Below are 15,445 nucleotides of genomic sequence, written 5' to 3'. Positions count from 1 at the left end.
TTCTTACTCCACTGAGTATCGCCAAGCGCGGTTCGCCCGCTCCTTAAGATCCAAATGGCTCGATCAAAAAACGCCGCCCCAGTCGATACTCACTCGAGCGACACTGACCGCACCCCCAAAATGAGCGAAAAGTTCGACGGCGACCTCGGCGACCTCAATGGCAAGGACGTTGAGGGTGGCTTGAACCATGTCGACTCGAACTCGACTAGTGAGCGCATTGGTCGCCAGATTGAGATGGAGGCAGAGAACGGGATTAAATATCGGACTTGCAGCTGGCAAAAGGTAAATTGTGCTCCCGAATTCCGCGATTTCTCCATGTTACCTGGGATCGATGTCCGCGCTTCTCTCACGGTTGGAAACCCTAACCGGGAATGATGGGGTGCGAGTGACAAATGAGGACGGAGGGGTTAGAAAGAGAGAAACATGCGACTGATCCTCGCTCACCCAAAAAAAAAAGATTGCAATGGCTGATGATTTGATTAGACTGCCGCTCTCTTGTTCTCCGAGTACATCTGTCTGGCCATGATGTCGTTCCCTCAGTCGTACTCAGTTTTGGGGTTTGTTCCCGCGATTATCTTTACGATCTTTATCTCGGCCGTTGTGTTGTACACTTCTCTGATCATTTGGTATGTCGTCACTCCGAGCGTTTGACGGGTCCGGTCGCGTGCTAACCCCAATTCCCCACAGGCGCTTCTGTCTGCGTCACCCAGAACTCCGCGATGTCTGTGACATTGGCCAGTACCTGTTCTGGGACTCCAAGATCGCGTGGTGGGCGACCGCCGTCATGTTTGTTCTGAACAACACCTTCATCCAGGGTCTGCACTGCGTGGTTGGTGCGACCTATCTTAACACGATGACCGACGGTGGCGCTGGTGTCTGCAGTATCGTCTTCTCCGTTGTCGTCGCTGCGATCTCATTCATCGTTTCGCTGCCCCGTACTTTCGACGTTCTTAGTCACATTGCGACAGCATCGGCATTTTTCACCTTCATCTCAGTGCTTCTGTCTATGATCTTCATCGGTCGACAAGCGCACCCGCCGAACTACGACCCATCCGACCCGCCCATCATCTCCGCTATCCCGCTGGCCGGCACCACTTTTGTGAGTGGAATGAGCGCTTTTCTCAATATCAGCTACACCTTCATCGGTCAGATTACTCTGCCCAGTTTCATCGCGGAAATGAAGGAGCCCCGGGACTTCTGGAAAGCCGTCACCTCCGTCACCGTTGCCCAGGTCATTCTGTACAGTCTTGTCGGCTCTATCATCTACGCCTATACCGGTGCTCAAGCTACCGCGCCCCATGTGTACATGACTTCGCCCGCATTCGGCTCCATCGCGAACTCTGTGGAGAAGAAGGTTGCGTTTTCGTTCATGATTCCCACCCTTATCTTCTTGGGTGTGCTGTACGCGTCTGTCACAGCTCGATTCGTCTTCTTCAATATCTTCGACGGCACTCGCCACAAGACTAACAACACTGTTGTCGGCTGGGCCTCATGGGCCGGGATTCTTGCCGTCCTCTGGGTTCTTGCTTTCATCGTCGCCGAGGTTATACCCTTCTTCTCCGACCTTGAGTCTGTCCTGAGTTCGCTCTTCGACTCTTTCTTCGGGTTCATTTTCTGGGGTGTTGCCTACATCCGCATGCGCCAGGAAGACCACGGCCCTGACTTCTGGAAGAAGCGTGGTCTCCGCGGATACATCGGTCTTGCAGTTAACATTTTCCTCATTTGCATCGGTGTTTATTTCGTGTCCGCTGGTACATATGTAAGTATTCCTTTGTTCGTGATACATTCTCGCGCTTTCTAACATCAACCGCTAGGCCTCGATCGAGTCCATTCTGATCAGTTACGACTCAGGCTCTGTCGGCAGTGTCTTCTCCTGCAAGGGGAACTCTCTGTAAATTCGAAGTCCGCGGGCGGAGCTTCGACATTTCAGCTTTTCATATCGCACATACTTCCACCATATTTCCTAGCACTACCTGCATCTGGTCTTTTCCCACCGACTGGTCTTCTATCTGGTCTACAAGGACGAGATTGGAAGATACAGGGCCAAAACTGCTCTGTTGTTTATTCATCTATTTACTTTGACTTCAAACTTGCTCTGAGCAGGATGATTCGGTGATACCTTTCTGTTTTGGAATTACTCGTACTAGTTGTACGTGTAGGATGTGCCTTGCATTGGACTCGCTCTGTTTTTCGTTATCTTATTGCCCTTGCTCTTGTTTATAATTTTATGACTGAAGTCAGTTGGGACGTCAGGTTTGCACCGCGCCAGCCCTCTTCATATACACGGGATTCAATTGAAATCAGACGATTAGACTCAGGAAGTACGCATGTTCCTGGTTTGTTTTATCGCAAAGCAGTATTCCTTCAAAGACTAATCTCGCAGCCTTGAGGTCTTCAACGAAATGAAACGATAGAATTGAGAGGAGAAACTCGAACTTATCTCGCTTCTGCTAGTACTAGATGCCCAGGATGCTCCACTCTCCATCCCCACGTAGTCCACAACTTCATTGAAGAAGACTTTACCGGATCGGGAAAGCAGCTGTAGTCCCTATCTACACGTGACTTTTCCGATGCGCTTCCCCGAGGAGGGTCCTTGGGGCCTTTTTTTTAACTCTGCTATTCCTTCTCTGTGCTTTATTCTCCCTCCAAACAGAATTGATTCAATATGTCGAGCGTTCGCAATTTGAAGAGAGGCGTTGACCTCGTCACCGCTAGAGCGGCTGCCCTCCACGCACCCCGCGCCTCTATCAGCTCCACAGTGCTGCGGCGGGAGCTATCATCTGCCTCGGTGCGCCCAGCTGCCCGCGCCCCCAGGCCTAGAGTTGCTTCCCCTGTGGGAATTGCACAGGCTGAGCCCCAGGCTGTTCGATATGCGTCGAGCTCCAGCGAGCCGCTGCGCAAGACTCAGTTGTTTGACCTGCACGAGGCCCATGGTGCCAAGATGGTGCCTTTTGCCGGCTACTCCATGCCCTTGCAGTACGCCGATTTGAGCCATGTAGAAAGCCACGCTTGGACTCGTGAGAAGGCCAGCATCTTTGATGTTAGCCACATGTAAGTCTCTGAACTTGTTCGTCGACATCATTGCATCCAATGGGTTCTGATAATCATCGGCATATAGGGTGCAACACCACTTGAGCGGCCCTGGTGCTCTTGAATTGCTGATGAAGGTTACCCCGTCCTCCCTCGACAAGCTGGCTCCCAACACTTCTACTCTGTCCTGCCTTCTTGAAGAAGGAACCGGTGGTATCTACGATGATACTGTCATTACCCGCCGTGGCGAAGACAAATTCTACTTTGTGACCAATGCCGGCCGCCGCACTGAGGACCTCGCCTTCCTCAAGGCCGAGATTGATGCCTACCGCTCCAAGCACGGTGCCGACAGTATCAAGTGGGACGTCCTCGAGGACCGCGCTCTGATTGCCCTCCAAGGACCCAAGGCGGCTGCCGCTCTCCAGCCTCTCATCAATTCTGCCAACGCCTCCGCCGACCAGACTGACCTGAGCACCCTCTACTTCGGCAACTGCCGTGATCTGCACATCACTCTAGCCGACGGCAGCGCAAGCGCAGAGCCTCTATTGATCTCCCGTACTGGCTACACCGGCGAAGATGGCTTCGAGATCTCTATTCCTACTGCCGCCGACGCCACTCTTCCCCAGCAGGTTATCAACCTGCTTCTGAAAGACAAAGACACCGTCCGCCTTGCCGGACTGGCTGCTCGTGACTCCCTCCGTCTTGAGGCCGGCATGTGTCTGTACGGCCACGACATCACCACCGCCCAGACTCCCCCCGCCGCTGCCCTCGGCTGGGTCGTTGGCCGCGACCGCCGTGACCCTGCCACCGCGAACTTTAACGGAGCTTCCGTCATCCTCTCACAGCTCGCTAGCCCGAAGACCATTCCACAGCGCCGTGTGGGTCTGACCGTGGAGAAGGGTTCCCCAGCCCGCGAGGGATCTACTGTCCTTGACCTGACCGATCCCGCCAATCCCGTCGAAATCGGCATCGTGACCTCCGGTCTGCCCAGCCCCTCGCTCGGCGGCACCAACATCGCCATGGCCTATGTCAACACCGGATTCCACAAGAAGGGAACCGAGGTTGGCGTGAAGGTGCGCAACAAGGTGCGCAAGGCTACCGTTGTTGGTATGCCCTGGGTTGAGAGCAAGTTTCACCGCCCATGAGGGTAGAGGCCTTTGATATGTTTTTGACGTCCTTTTATGTCCTTTTTTTATATGTCCTGAGCGAGGATTGCACCTGTATATATTGATTTTTGTCGCAATTGGGTCCGCTGATGCATGCGTCCATATCTTCAACATTTCAATCATTCTTCAACAGTTATCTGTAGATACATTTAAAACGGAGAGAGATGCAGCTTTGGAAGATCAACTATAGTTTTTACGATCATGATAGGCCGTCCTAGTATCACTTGGGCTCCAGTCACAGCTGAGACAGCTTGCTACTGCTACTAACATTGAGTCAAAGTTGTATGTTTCGAGTCAGAGCCGAATGTCCAACTAGGAGTCTAGTTCAATCTGTGGCTCCAAATCTACACGAACAATGCATACTCCTTGTAACTCTTTAAGCTAAAAGTAATGTTCAAAACTTGAAGTTTGACCGTCTATGCTCCGAGGCTCACATTCTAGATAAAATATGTACATCATGTTTCACATTCCACCAAGAATACTAGTACCTCACCCAGCCCGGCGCAGGTCACCCCACGAACTTGGAACGATGCTGTAGGAGCTCTGAAGCCCGCAACCCTAATGCCCGTGCCCACCACTCCATCTCCGGCCATGGCGCGCAGCGTGCTGACCGGCACCTACCCCCTTATACTCCACCCCCTCGCCCGAGAAAGCATGAGGATGAAACAACTCCGCCTGCGACGACTGCGTCGACAAGGAAGGCGGCAGATCACCCGGCCCAGTCCCCCACGAACTCTCATTCTTACCAAGCACAAGGACCAGGCTCTTCCCCTCTGTAAAGAAATCGTGATCAACCCAGTTCTTCGTATATGGCTCCCCGTTCAACGTCGCAGACTGGATAAAGCCCGAGCCCCCGGTGTTATTCGCCGAGTTGAACTTCTCGAAGTTGAGGACGCGGATGGTCGCCGTCTTGCCTGTTACGGGGGACGTGATGTCCACGGCCTCGAAGAAGGGCACTGTGATTAGGTAGACGCTTTGGCCTGGGTTCGGAAACAGGCCCATCATCGACATCGCGACGAAGGAGCCCATGGCGCCGGAGTCGTCGTTGCCGGGGAGGCCGGTGGGGGTGGGCGCGAAGAAATCGGGGATGTACGTGCGGACGCGCGCGGTGGATTTGGCAGGGCGGCCGGCGTAGTGGTATTGATAGACTGTTAGGAAGGCAGGCTCGTTGCCGATGTAGGTTATGTTGTTGTCGTGGAGGTAGTCGAGGCGCGAGACGAATTTGGCCGGGCCGCCGAAGAGGGTGATTAGGGCAGCCATGTCGTGGGGGACGAAGCTGGTTGGAATGTGTGAGTAAGACTGGTTACAGGAGGATTTTATGGGGTTACAGGGACGCACAATGAGTATTCCCAAATGCTGGATTCGAAGGTTTCGGGACCGGTGTTCTGCAGAGAGCAGATGGCGCCGCTGGTGTCGATATTGGAGCATTTGAGAGGGTCCTGATATCCCCAGGTCCCATTGAGATACTTGGGCTGGAAGAACCCTGTATAGCCGGTTGGCTTGCCGTTTGGGAGAAACGACTCTTGATCTTTCTTGTACAGGTTTTTCCAGTAGCCGGAGCTTTCTTCGTACTTCTCTACATCGGCTGATTTGCCGAGGCCACGGGCTATTTGGGCAATAGCAAAGTTGTTGTAGGAGTACTCGAGGGTACGAGAGATGCTGCGAGTCATGGTGCCAAAGCCGAGGTAGTCAAAGTCCTCCACGGGGATGTAGTTCTTTGATTTCCAGCTGACGAGTCCGCCACGGCCCTCGTTGGACCAATCGAAGGGCTCTTCCTCGGCGTCTTTCTTCACAGCAGCATAGCCGTCATCCCAATTAATTCCGTTAGCCAGGCCTTTGACGTAGGCGTCGGCCAGGATGTTGTCTGCGTTAGAGCCGCCTTGTGTATAACCTATATAGATCATATGTTAGATTGAAATCTTGTTAGAGGTAAGAATGATTCGTACCCTTGCACAGCGACATTCTGCAATCCGGCAACCACCCAAGATGACGTTGAGTTTCAATCATGGATCGTATCATCTCAGCGACTGCGCTTGGATCAACAAGGGTAAGGAATGGGAACTGAGACCGGAACGAGTCCCATAAACTATTGCAAGTTAGCTCCATTGAAGAACATCGGATGCTAGCACATACCAATAGAAAGAGTCAAAGTAGGGCTCTTCACTGCTCCAGAGAGGGTTCTCCCCGGTATAATTCTGAGGATTCACCATGGTACGGTAAATGCCACTGTAGAAGTTGGTAAGGACTGAGGGGTGAACAACATTCCGTGAGACACGGATTGGCTTGAGCTTCTCTGTCCACTGATCGATGGCGTCCTGGTGGAGCTTTTCAAAATCAAAATCAGGAATCTCAGACTCAGCATTCGAACAAGCCTGGTCAGAGCTAATAAAGCTTAGGCCGACTCGAGCTTGGACTTGGCCATCTGACGGAGACTTGAAACGGACGAATCCACCACCCTGTGCAAGTTAGCTATGATACCTTAAGCTGCGAGGCTGCTGATGCTCACCGGTAGTGGATACCCGTTGATCCCTCTCGATATCTTCAAATCATGCACCTCGGCACTTGCCCTTGCATCGACAAAGATACCGCTATCGCGTAGACCAGCAGAGCTTTTGAAGTCGGCACAGAAGGAAAGATCGTATGTCCCACTTCCAAAGCTAGGCAAGAACTTAGCAGTACCCGTCATACGCCCGGTCTTCTCGTTGACGGAAATCGTCGCATTATCTTGCCTAGAATCCGACAGATCGGTCAAATCTAGGAAAACAAGCGGACTAGTCGCCTTGGTGAAATTGAAGCGAAAGAGTGTTGTATGCTGAGCAGCAGTCATGTCCACATTAACGCCCGACTCCAGCCCAATGCTGAAGTATCCAGGAGTCGCCTTCACCGAGCCGGGTGTATACTTCGTTTTCCGGGCAAGCTTCGGGAAAACACAGCCGTCAACATCGTCGCCAGCGCATTCGGGATAAGCAAAAAGAGGGAAATTGCCAAGGGAAGGACTACCGCCAGTTCCGGAGTCGTGCATGCTCGAAAAGCCTGTGACGTTGCTGCCATCGTACGCGAAACCGCCCTGGTTACTCTCGGAGTCGGTATCAGCAACGGCCTTGGCCATCCCGTAGGGCAGAGAAGCGCCAGCGAAGACATTGCCTGGAGATTGAATATGATTAATCCTACTGGAAGTTCACATTGTTCCTGCTCGCAGCTCCCCAGGGAGACCTTACCTCCATTGGCGGTGCCGATCAGCGGGTCGATATACTGGAGCACATCGTAGTCCTTGGGGGCAGCGGCCAGCGCGCGACTGCTGGCAAGAAGGAGCGGTAGGTACAGCGAGCGCATGACGAATAAGATTAGGAAGATCGGTTTGGACGATCGCTGGTATTTAGAGGCCCCCTTCCCCGTGTCAGGGGCGCGTCGTGTGCCTGGCCGTGCAGCTCAGGCATGCGGGCCCCTGCCGATCAACCCCGCGTCGAGAGGTTGCATCGCTTTATCGGTCGAGCTCTAATGCAATGCTAGTCTCAATCAATAGGTTAATTTCCGTGGTCTAGGATGTTATTGGCTAAATCGGAGTTAATATAGGTAGGTTTTCGGACTTTTGGGGCCCGAGATCCTTACATCCTGCCGTCTGATTGAGGAAGTCGGAGGACGGAGTAATACGGATAGAGGCAAGGCTGATATTCATTCATTAGCGCATTATGCATTGCGCACTAGTATCTCTAGCTAGTGCTTATCGCGCGATACCGATGAAACACTGATGGAGGATTCGCTAGCGCCGCTGTGTCTTGCTTGATTGGTATCCGGCCCAATCAAGCTGCTTGCCCGGTAGTTCGAAATATCCATACAGTCCGGGCTAATTGAATCGTGATACTGTAAAGCTGTCCAGGGTGTTGATTTCTGTTCCAAGTTGAATGGAAATCATGGTAATGGAACACAAATTGTAGGGGTAGGCGCCGTGGAGGGCACTCGCAGTATAGAAGATCCTTTGATCGATTCCAATGATACTGTAGCATGAGTTACCAGTAGACGTTATGCCCTACATGATGACACTGTTTCAAAGATTTGTAGCTTGGTCATGCATAATCCGACGTAAAGCAGACTAGGGGCGGGGGACGATGAATATACTAATACCAGAGAGCATCATCAGCGGAATGGGGCCCAATGGCCCCAGAACTTATAATGGAGGATCCATATATGCCTTTATAGTGTCGAGTGCCGATATCGGCAGGAGCCAGACTAAGGGGCGCGATTTATGGGGTAGATGAAGGCGGAATTGTCTGTCTGCCGTGGTCTAGTATATATAATCACATGCCACGGAAATCATAGCAATCGATCAAAGAATAGGAAAATATGAAATGCTGGCTTGATTGCTCGATATAAATTTTGAAGGTCTGTGTCTCGTACAGAGTCCTAAGGTGGAGTGAATTATTCTTTCGGGTGAACCGGGAGCTCTTGCTCCTTGTTCAGACCAGGGAATCGGGAACCCTTGTCCTTGACCTTCTTGACCTTCTTCTCCACCACTGGAGGTGGATAGGCCTTGGCGTTGATTTCCTGCCACTCGGTTGAAGCAGCGTATTCCTTTTGGATTGGCTCCATGATAGCATTCAATCCCTTTGAAACAGCAGGCTTCAGATCTTGGGGGGTAAGCTGGACAGCAAGTTAGCGCTTTTTCCAGCCACAGGCTATGAGTGACAAAAACATACCACATCGTTGGTGTAGTCTTCTTTGACCTTCGCGATATCGGTGTAGACCAGAGGTTCACCTTCCCGGCGCTCAACAACAAACTTTCCATCTCCTGAAAGGTGGGCCTGTGGCAAAAGAACAAATTCGACAAGTGCAATGATGCCGTTGTTCTCAACCACCTTGGGGATAGCTTCAGCCTTGCGGATTTTCTTCGCGATGTCCTCTGCACTGTCGAGGAGATCGATCTTCGATGCTTCGTCGGACGAGCTCATCTAGATTCCGGGTTAGCTCGAATAAGTAGAAGTATGGTGCGGAATTGACTAACCTTTGCGCCCTTCAATCCGGCAACCATGGGTGTAACCTTTATAAAAAGTCAATACATATATGATGAATTAGAGAATATGGGCTATCGAACCAGATGAGCGCCTACGAGACAGTTAGTAAAGACATTCATAATAAGATCAGGGACAGTTCTTACGCTTTCGGTAGCCAAGCTTAGGTAACCACTCGGTGGCAGCAGTGAAAAGTTTCCTCTGCAAGACAATACGTTAAGTGTCAATTCCTCCTTGATTTTGGAGCATCAACATACTTGATCCATACCACCCAATTCTCCGTCGCACTTCAGGTACTCCTCGTCAAGGACCTGGAGAAGGGGGTACAACAGTCCAGAGAGTGGTGGGCTCGCCGACTGCTTCACGATTTCAGCACCGGCCTTTCGCGCATCGTGCTCGGACTGCAAGGTCGTTAGCTATCTGATATCTTGAGCCCTAGGACGAGAGTAAATACCGTCAGAGAAGCCAGCTTGTACAGATCCATAACATATTCGGGGCTCTTTTGGTAGGAACTTCCGAGGACAAACTCCAATTTCTCGATGGGCGCACCGGCGGCCTTCAGAAGTGATGTGATGACCTTCTCGTAATACTTCACCCGGTTCTCCACCAATTCTAATGGTGCCTTGAGGGAGTCAAGAAAAGCATGGATGTCGGCGAGCAGGATGACAACCTCGCAACCGGCTTTGAGCAGCTGGGCGATCTTGATCGCAGGAACTTGAAGCGCATTAGTTACTGATACCACGCGGGCAGTTGTGCGCGTCCTGAAATGCGGGCAACGAAGCAGAGGGTTGTATTTCCAACATACCCAAGTAGCCAGTGTGAGGACGTCCGGTGGTCGCGGTTCCTACAAGATCAAATCATCAGCCTGTGGTCCTTGGCTCGCTGGCCATTGGTCCATACCCCAGTAGATGCGCGGGTTCTTGCCCTCTGCGAGAATGCTCTCAATCAATTCGGGATTGAGGATCTCAGCGAGATTGTCATTGATCAGATCGAATCTCTCTTTGGCAGACGCCATCTTGAAAATCAAGGGGATATACGTTGGCAAGTAACAAGAAAAAAAAATAAAAAACGAATACCCAACGAGGGGCAGGTGAGTCAGGCGGGGAAAATTCCGTTCTGCTGTCAATTTCGCTGATCACTGGCCGGATAATATCCGTATGTCCGTGAAACGATCAATCGAATACTTTTGAAATCCTACTCAGCTATCTTCTACAAACCAACTCATATCGCAATTTTCAACGAGTAGAACTATACCTCACCATAATACCCATGGGTGCGCCGTAAACTTGTGTTTGAAGGAGATCTTGGATACTATGTTTAGGAAGGCGGTATGGAAGGCGGTGTCTTGATAGTAAAGTGGGAGCTGATCGAGGGTGTCGGCGAGTCTGGACCACCTTTAATAGGATATTCTGGCGGGAATCATATATTGAGAGTCCGTATGCTATCAGTTGATCCCAATGAGTGCCTTCAGCTTAAAACGGGAATAGCGACGTAGGACCAAACGAACCCACATTGGGTCACAACCCTGAAAGGCCAGGTTAGTTTGGGAGAAGCAAATGTCAAGGCCAAACACTACCTACAGACAGAGACCTACAGGTACTGTTTATAGCTTAGATATCGAAAAAAACAGATTAGAGAGAACGACTCTGCTATACATTTGACACAATGTATGCGCACTAGTTAGCAGCCAAGACATAAGACGCGACTTCTGATATGCGCCCCGTTTACCCCGTACATGCGGTCGACTTTCCCGATTGCGATATACCGAGGTAACTTCTACGGAATCCACTCGCCATCCTCAACCATTCTTTGCCCAACAATCAATCTCGGCGCTATTGCGGGTTCGAGGCCCCGTAATCATGTTTCGTCGACAATTTCTTTCTCTCCCTTCAATTGCTGCCTCTGTTCCCCCAGCTCCCCGAATAGCACCCTCCCCTTTCCGGTCCCTCCTTCGCGGTGCTAAAGCCTCGCGCCAGCCCTTTATTTACCCCAGATATACTCGCCGTTATAACTCGAGCAGTGAGTCGGCTACCTACCATCCGGGCATTTCAACAACCCTCTAATGTCTGGATCGCCGTTGTGCGTCTGCTAACACCTGTCCACAATCTCAGCGACCGCACCGAGACCCAAGACTCGTTTCCGCCGTTTCATTGGTTTTGTCACAATCGCAGCACTCTCATTCGGTGCCGGTCTAGGCTACAAAGCCCTTGAAATAACCCTTCGCGTCATGGCTTCCCCCGTCCCAACCGACGAGGAGACTCTCTCCCTCTACGAGCCCCAAGACGAGACCGCGCGTGTGGTCGACGAAACGCTGCGCGGACTCCCCGAAAGCATGGGAACTCCGCATGAATCCTGACTTCAAAGAGTCACGCCCACACCTAAAATTCCCTGAGATTATACGCGCCCGCAGTCTGACAGCCGGGACGCTCGCGGGGCCCAATAAGATCGTTGTCCCGCCGTACGTGTTCAGCGAGAAGAGCGGCAAGTCTCTGGTGTCATTTATGTACCTAGGCTCGGACGTCTGTGGCCACCCTGGCATTGTCCACGGTGGTATGCTGGCTACGCTTTTGGACGAGGGATTGGCGCGCTGCTGCTTCCCTGCGCTACCGAATAAGGTTGGCGTCACAGCGAACCTGAACTTGGACTACCGGGCGCCGGCCATGGCCGACCAGTATGTCGCGCTGCGTGCGGAGACCGTTAAGGTCGAGGGCCGCAAGGCTTGGGTCGAGGGCAGAATTGAGACCGTGCCGCAAGACGGCTCGAAGCCGGTGGTTCTGGTTGAGGCTAAGGCTTTGTTTGTTGAGCCGAAGCAGGCTGCAGTAAGTTCTACATCTCTTATGGCAATTGTAGTATATGGCTAACTGATTCCCAGACTATGTCTAAACTGGCCCGGGGTCTCAACGAATGAAATTTCTGCCCGATGGTGGCAAACTAGTGGTTCCTGGTTCCTGGATTCGGGGATCCGGCGTTTGGGAGATGGAATTAGAGCATTGTAAATTAATTGAAAAGATAGGAGATCCTTCGCATATATCAAAGTGTTACATATCAAAAGGCCCCTCGTATAGTCGTATCAAGACCCGGAAGAAACACTAGTGGGCGGAATACCGTATCTGCAAAAAAAAAAAGACCCCGCGATCTACACCAGTCCCGCTCCTACCGCGCGTCCACCGTTTGGATTCGTTTCAGTACTTCTTCTCTCCTTTCCCCTGTTTCCTTCCTACAACCCATCCATACCTTCGAAATGGCCACGTAAGTCAATTGACCAACCCCTCACTCCCTCACTCCCTCAATACCCATAACCACAGCATAACCACCGAACCATCTCAACATGCAACTAACCAACCCCGCAGCAACATCACCTTCCACGCCTCCGCCCTAACCCGCCCCGAGCGCAGCGCCCTGCGCAACCAGCGCGGCCTCACAATCTGGCTCACCGGCCTCAGTGCCTCCGGCAAGTCCACGCTGGCCGTGGAACTGGAGCACCAGCTCCTCCGCGACCGCGGCGTGCACGCCTACCGCCTGGACGGCGACAACATCCGCTTCGGCCTGAACAAGGACCTCGGCTTCAGCGAGGCCGACCGCAACGAGAACATCCGCCGCATTGCGGAGGTCGCCAAGCTGTTCGCCGACTCTGCCTCCATCGCGATCACCTCGTTCATTTCGCCCTACCGCAAGGACCGTGACACTGCCCGTGCCCTGCACGAGGTGCCGACCCCCGGCGAGGAGACTGGTCTGCCTTTCGTCGAAGTGTATGTCGATGTGCCCGTCGAAGTTGCGGAGAAGCGCGATCCTAAGGGCCTGTACAAGAAGGCGCGGGAGGGTGTGATTAAGGAGTTCACTGGTATCTCGGCGCCGTATGAGGCGCCTGAGAAGCCGGAGGTGCACATTAAGAACAACGATGATCTGCCTGTTCGGGATGCTGTGAAGCAGATTATTGACTACCTTGATGCTCAGGGCTACCTGCCTCCAAAGAAGGAGTAGATGGGTTGTTCAAGTTGCTTCATGATGCGGGGTTTGTATAGTGGAAACGTACCTGCTAGCGTCAGTTTATGTATCTGGTGCTCGTATTTAGTGGCGCTGGAACCTAGGTACTTTATATACGTTTAAGATAGAGTTGCTGCAATTGATACGGGGTGGTTTCAGGAGTGTAGCTCCGTTGAATATTGTGGTTTTTCAATCGTACCTAGCCGCTTTCCAGGAGGGGAGAAAACAGCAAAAAGAAAATGCTCGAGATAGTCTGTGCTCAATGAATATGGGTGTATATATGTACGCAATACAACTTTGAAACTTGCTGTTGTATCTCTTACTGGAAATCGAACTCGTAGAAAACATACGGCGAGTACTCCGCGCCGCCTTCGCCCGCGGCATGGATCTCGCTGGGGTCGTCACGCTTGACACGTCCCTTCTTATCACGTCCAAATGCATTGCCAGCGAGGTACGAGTACTTGTCGTCAAGGTTTGCCTTTGCCTTCGCCGCTTGCTTCGATGATGGGGTCTAGCAGAGAAAAAAAAACAAAGTTAGTCATTAAACCCCAAAGTGATCTTGCGAGAGAACATACCCGAACTAAAGCGCAAACAAAGTCCAGCGGCAATCCATACCGCAGAACGGTCTCAACAAATACGCGAAGAACAAGCACGTGGATCCAGACCATCACGGCCTCGCTCCACGCCGTCCGGCCCAGACGCAGCGTCTCGCCCCAAAGCTTGCGCTCGTCGCCTCCAACACGCTCCACCTCCTTGCGCTCCTCCTCTTTGCCGCCCTTAACGTACTTAAAGTCGCGGGGAATCCACTTCTGTTCTCGGCACTTATGTACAAACTCGGCGCTGTGCTTCTTGAAGGTTGTCACCGCGTACAGAGAGAACTCGCTGTCCTCGGCGACCAGCTGGGCGGACCGTGGCACGACCATGGGCGAGATAGTCTCATATGTCTTGATGAAGTCCTTTGTGAGCTGCGACGGCACGGCAATTAAGTGCGTCTCGATGTACTCGGAGTCCTGGACAATGGAGCGGGGGTCAACGATTGAGGCGAGAGATTTCGTCGAAAGGTTTCCACTACAGGGTAGGTTAGCTGGGTTGTGGAGACTGGGTGAGAAGCAGAAGACGCACGCTTGTTTCCGCTGGAGGGTGGACAGGTTGTTCTTCACTTGATTATATTGCGAGTATTTGAAGCGGATGTCGTTGTCGATGCTGGCGGCTTCCTATCAGGCGGAACATGTCAGATTAGCACTGGTCGCTGGATACAGCATAACGAAGCATACCTTCTGTAGAAGATCAATTAGTTCCGCCAGCGGCTTATCGGCCCGATACTTGACCTTATTCCACTGGAAAGTACGGAGATACTGATCAACAGGCTCTGGAATAGGTTAAGAAACTGCTCGATTTCCCCAATGAGGACCGGAGAGACGTACTATCATTGACAACCTTATTGTGCGCAATTTGCGCCTCGTCGCCGTCAAGGATATTCTTCAAGGCATCGCCGACCTTGCTCACGACAGCTTGGCAAGAAGTCTCAAGCTTGGCGAGCTCGTCAGCCTGCTGGACAAGGGCATCAAGAGTACCGATCTTAAACTCCGGGATTGTGAAGTTGGCAGCGGAGCCATTCTCGGGGAGATGGTGGCGGAGACAGCTTCGAGGGCCTCGTCGTGATGGTGCGAGGGGACAATGGAGGAGGGGAGGGACAAGAGGAAGTACTGGCTGGGCTTGGACATGGTGATGGCAGCAGCAGCTGGAGGAAAGAAGAAGTAGGGAGCCAAGGATCATACAACGGCCCTAATGACGGGCATGGGGGGGGAAATGTTGGGGTTGGCACTGCACGGGATGGAGCTAAGCGTGGTCCTGATGTCGTAGGCGGTCGGCGGTGATTGGGTGCGGGACAAGTGGAGGTTCATCTTCAGTCGCAACGGGAGCACTACTAGTTCTAGGACAGCTTTTGGTCGGAGTATTCTGTAGAATATCATTTTGATTGTTCATTAAAGATAATCCGAGTGTTCAATAGTTACAGGTTTCAATCAATCTACATAATCCGCATTCGGCCTGCGATGGATATGCATAAATGGACACTAGCTTGACTGGAGCGTGCAGCGTGTCAACACAAGGAACGCCAGAGACGGATAGTCCGACTCAGGAGGAAATTTGGTCACTAGTGATAGATAAAAGGAACGGTGTAGGGTATTTAGAAAGACCGTAGGGGCCAAATAGGAAATGAGTAGCTTCGAACCTGCGGAATATGTAGAACGGGGAACC

At 52.1% G+C, this 15,445-nt stretch overlaps 7 protein-coding genes across 7 annotated transcripts; 4 read left to right on the top strand and 3 right to left on the bottom strand.

Moving 5' to 3' along the window:
- Positions 1–54: 54 nt before the first annotated feature.
- N7468_001772 (putative neutral amino acid permease) lies at positions 55–1,895 on the top strand (the record flags this gene model as incomplete). Its single annotated transcript, XM_058471069.1, has 4 exons — positions 55–351; positions 484–626; positions 688–1,759; positions 1,815–1,895. 4 exons carry the CDS (start codon positions 55–57, stop codon positions 1,893–1,895), a joined length of 1,593 nt encoding a protein of 530 aa, XP_058334210.1.
- A 770-nt stretch (positions 1,896–2,665) lies between these two features.
- On the top strand, positions 2,666–4,175 carry N7468_001771 (glycine decarboxylase subunit T; the record flags this gene model as incomplete). The annotated part of the gene is made up of 2 exons (XM_058471068.1): positions 2,666–3,051; positions 3,119–4,175. The coding sequence occupies 2 exons, from the start codon at positions 2,666–2,668 to the stop codon at positions 4,173–4,175; spliced, it is 1,443 nt and encodes a 480-aa protein (XP_058334209.1).
- Positions 4,176–4,754: 579 nt separating this feature from the next.
- N7468_001770 (glycoside hydrolase family 92 protein) lies at positions 4,755–7,529 on the bottom strand (the record flags this gene model as incomplete). The annotated part of the gene is made up of 6 exons (XM_058471067.1): positions 4,755–5,472; positions 5,535–6,087; positions 6,143–6,282; positions 6,330–6,652; positions 6,703–7,340; positions 7,415–7,529. The coding sequence occupies 6 exons, from the start codon at positions 7,527–7,529 to the stop codon at positions 4,755–4,757; spliced, it is 2,487 nt and encodes an 828-aa protein (XP_058334208.1).
- A 1,083-nt stretch (positions 7,530–8,612) lies between these two features.
- N7468_001769 (tyrosine--tRNA ligase TYS1) lies at positions 8,613–10,217 on the bottom strand (the record flags this gene model as incomplete). The annotated part of the gene is made up of 9 exons (XM_058471066.1): positions 8,613–8,834; positions 8,891–9,142; positions 9,196–9,231; positions 9,286–9,296; positions 9,349–9,403; positions 9,460–9,603; positions 9,657–9,916; positions 10,008–10,046; positions 10,103–10,217. 9 exons carry the CDS (start codon positions 10,215–10,217, stop codon positions 8,613–8,615), a joined length of 1,134 nt encoding a protein of 377 aa, XP_058334207.1.
- An 844-nt stretch (positions 10,218–11,061) lies between these two features.
- On the top strand, positions 11,062–12,110 carry N7468_001768 (PaaI family thioesterase; the record flags this gene model as incomplete). The annotated part of the gene is made up of 4 exons (XM_058471065.1): positions 11,062–11,221; positions 11,314–11,496; positions 11,567–12,021; positions 12,075–12,110. The coding sequence occupies 4 exons, from the start codon at positions 11,062–11,064 to the stop codon at positions 12,108–12,110; spliced, it is 834 nt and encodes a 277-aa protein (XP_058334206.1).
- A 333-nt stretch (positions 12,111–12,443) lies between these two features.
- On the top strand, positions 12,444–13,183 carry N7468_001767 (adenylyl-sulfate kinase; the record flags this gene model as incomplete). The annotated part of the gene is made up of 2 exons (XM_058471064.1): positions 12,444–12,451; positions 12,553–13,183. The coding sequence occupies 2 exons, from the start codon at positions 12,444–12,446 to the stop codon at positions 13,181–13,183; spliced, it is 639 nt and encodes a 212-aa protein (XP_058334205.1).
- A 322-nt stretch (positions 13,184–13,505) lies between these two features.
- Positions 13,506–14,910, bottom strand: N7468_001766 (H(+)-transporting V1 sector ATPase subunit C; the record flags this gene model as incomplete). Its single annotated transcript, XM_058471063.1, has 5 exons — positions 13,506–13,697; positions 13,762–14,400; positions 14,461–14,553; positions 14,621–14,803; positions 14,827–14,910. 5 exons carry the CDS (start codon positions 14,908–14,910, stop codon positions 13,506–13,508), a joined length of 1,191 nt encoding a protein of 396 aa, XP_058334204.1.
- Positions 14,911–15,445: the final 535 nt, after the last annotated feature.

Source organism: Penicillium chermesinum, assembly GCF_028974085.1.
Source record: "Penicillium chermesinum strain IBT 19713 chromosome Unknown utg000002l:1.0-5270490.0:1.0-5274688.0, whole genome shotgun sequence".
In the NCBI taxonomy this organism is placed as follows: Eukaryota; Fungi; Ascomycota; class Eurotiomycetes; order Eurotiales; family Aspergillaceae; genus Penicillium; species Penicillium chermesinum.
The sequence above is the reverse complement of the archived record's forward strand: the minus strand, read 5'-3'. Positions and strand labels throughout refer to the sequence as shown.